This window comes from Borostomias antarcticus (assembly GCF_949987555.1).
Source record: "Borostomias antarcticus genome assembly, chromosome: 17".
NCBI classification, from domain to species: Eukaryota; Metazoa; Chordata; class Actinopteri; order Stomiiformes; family Stomiidae; genus Borostomias; species Borostomias antarcticus.
In genome coordinates, this window is record NC_140250.1 from 5,521,107 (window position 1) to 5,522,964 (window position 1,858).

The 1,858-nt window shown below is 44.0% G+C and overlaps 1 protein-coding gene across 1 annotated transcript in view; it reads right to left on the reverse strand.

Annotated features, from left to right (window-relative positions):
* The window catches only part of LOC311320461 (solute carrier family 2, facilitated glucose transporter member 4-like), a gene marked incomplete at both ends in the record, with an annotated part of 14,457 nt that extends 13,260 nt beyond the window's left edge, over positions 1 to 1,197 (reverse strand). Inside the window, one exon of the mRNA XM_084452215.1 lies at positions 1,165 to 1,197. Coding sequence (XP_084308341.1) covers positions 1,165 to 1,197 — 33 coding nt within the window. The remainder of the gene's footprint in view (positions 1 to 1,164) is intronic.
* Between the last annotated feature and the right edge of the window lie 661 nt (positions 1,198 to 1,858).

Sequence of the window (1,858 nt, forward strand, 5' to 3'; positions counted from 1 at the left end):
ATTGCCCCCCCCCCAATTCTAAATAGCCTAAATGATTGAAATTTAACAAATGTATTTTCCGACTCCACATTCCCAATTCTAAAATAAATAAATGAAAATTGTGGAACAAATATTTTTAGAAATATATTTTCCAACTCCACATTCCATCTCTAGCCTACTAGACCTCCCTCCCTGTTCTGCTGCAACTGTGGGCGGGTAAAAAAAAAACACTGATCTCTCTCCACTTTCTCTCAGCCATTGGAAAGTGGCCATTGGCTGGTGCTCTCGCAGTAGTCAGTAAACAAATGCATGGCTGGCTGGCTCCATGTAGCCTACTATTGGCTGTTTAAGAGAAATAAACAGTAAAGGTAAGCATATGCTTCTCTGTGTAGTGCTTTTTGAATGACTTGGTGATGGTGATGAGCCTCTATGAAATCGTGAAATATGCTGGAAATCTAAAGCGCTCTGTGGGCATGATTTGCACGCGTGCTAAAAAATAAAAAATCCCAACTGATTGTGTCCCCCCCAAGCTTGTCATCTGCACCCTTGGGCCCCACGACCGCTCCATATCCACCCCGGGCCTGAACAGCCTAGCGCAGCCCGCACAGGTCTGCCTAGACAAGGTCACCGCCGAGGACAAACAAACCACGGCTCACATTTCTTAAATGACGGGTTGTTTCCGAGTGTGACGAGCTTCAAGCTTTTCACTCAAATAATGTAGCCTTCAAACTAACTTTTTGTAGCCAACTGAATTACTATTGTTGACAAATCTCTCTGATTTGTTCTATAATCAAAACATTTATTAATGAACAGATTTATCTGATAACTAGTTTTCCTGAGTTGTCTTTATCTGGTGAGTAAGACACCACTCAGATCTCTGTAAGAAATCAGTCATATCTATTTATAACTAATGCCTATGGGGAAACATTGAGAATAACGGTAAAATGTTAAGTAATGCACTGTTTTCACTTTCATAAAAACAATGTTAAAGACGGCAGACAAACGGGTTATGGTTTATGATCGTAAATCAGAGGTGTGCGTAAAATCTACACCGCATCATTGGTGGCGTGCACGCATTGCGCAGTTGGGGTGGACACATAAATATTGCAAATGTAGTTGCAGTATATAGCCTACTTTGAAGCAACATGTTTGGTGGAACAAAGCGTAACAAACTGTTAACATTACCTCCCCTCCGAGTTGCTGAAACCCAGCCGGCATGGCTCTGACAGCGCGAGGCACCGACAGCAGCCCGTGACAGTTGCGTCCCGCTCCCCCGCGCGCACTCCCAACTTATGAGCACGTGAAGCCCCTCCAAAGCAATACACACCCGACACACTCTTCTGGCACGTGTGTGGAAAATAAAAGCGATCCAAAAAAAGTAAAATCCACGAACAAAGTCTCTGTCAGTGCGTGTCCCGTCTCCTTTGAAATGTAGCGGTGCCTTCCGTTCAATTTGGATAGAATGACATAAGCACGACCTCGCGCACGCCGCTCTTGGTATTTTCTACATGGGGGAGGGGGCGAGGGAGCGCAAGCCGTCCCATAGACATACTCTTGCTTTAGAGCCAGAGCCGTACTCTTTTAGAGCCAACTAGGTCGTCTTTTGGGACCAGTTACAAGGAGAAAGCTGTCTTGACCTTATCCACCATTGGCTGACTGCAAGAGGAGTGTGTTAAGTGTACACAGAATGACCAGTCGTCATACAAGAGGAGTGTGTTAAGTGTACATACAGAATGACCAGGTCAGGGACACCTGGGAAGTTTGCTTATTATGGTTTCTCCATCAAGGCCTTTTGGATACTTTTGGAAACTGATATTTTGCTTAAAAGTGGCATATTTGTGCAAACTAGAACAGCAACAAAATTGAAATGTTTTTATTT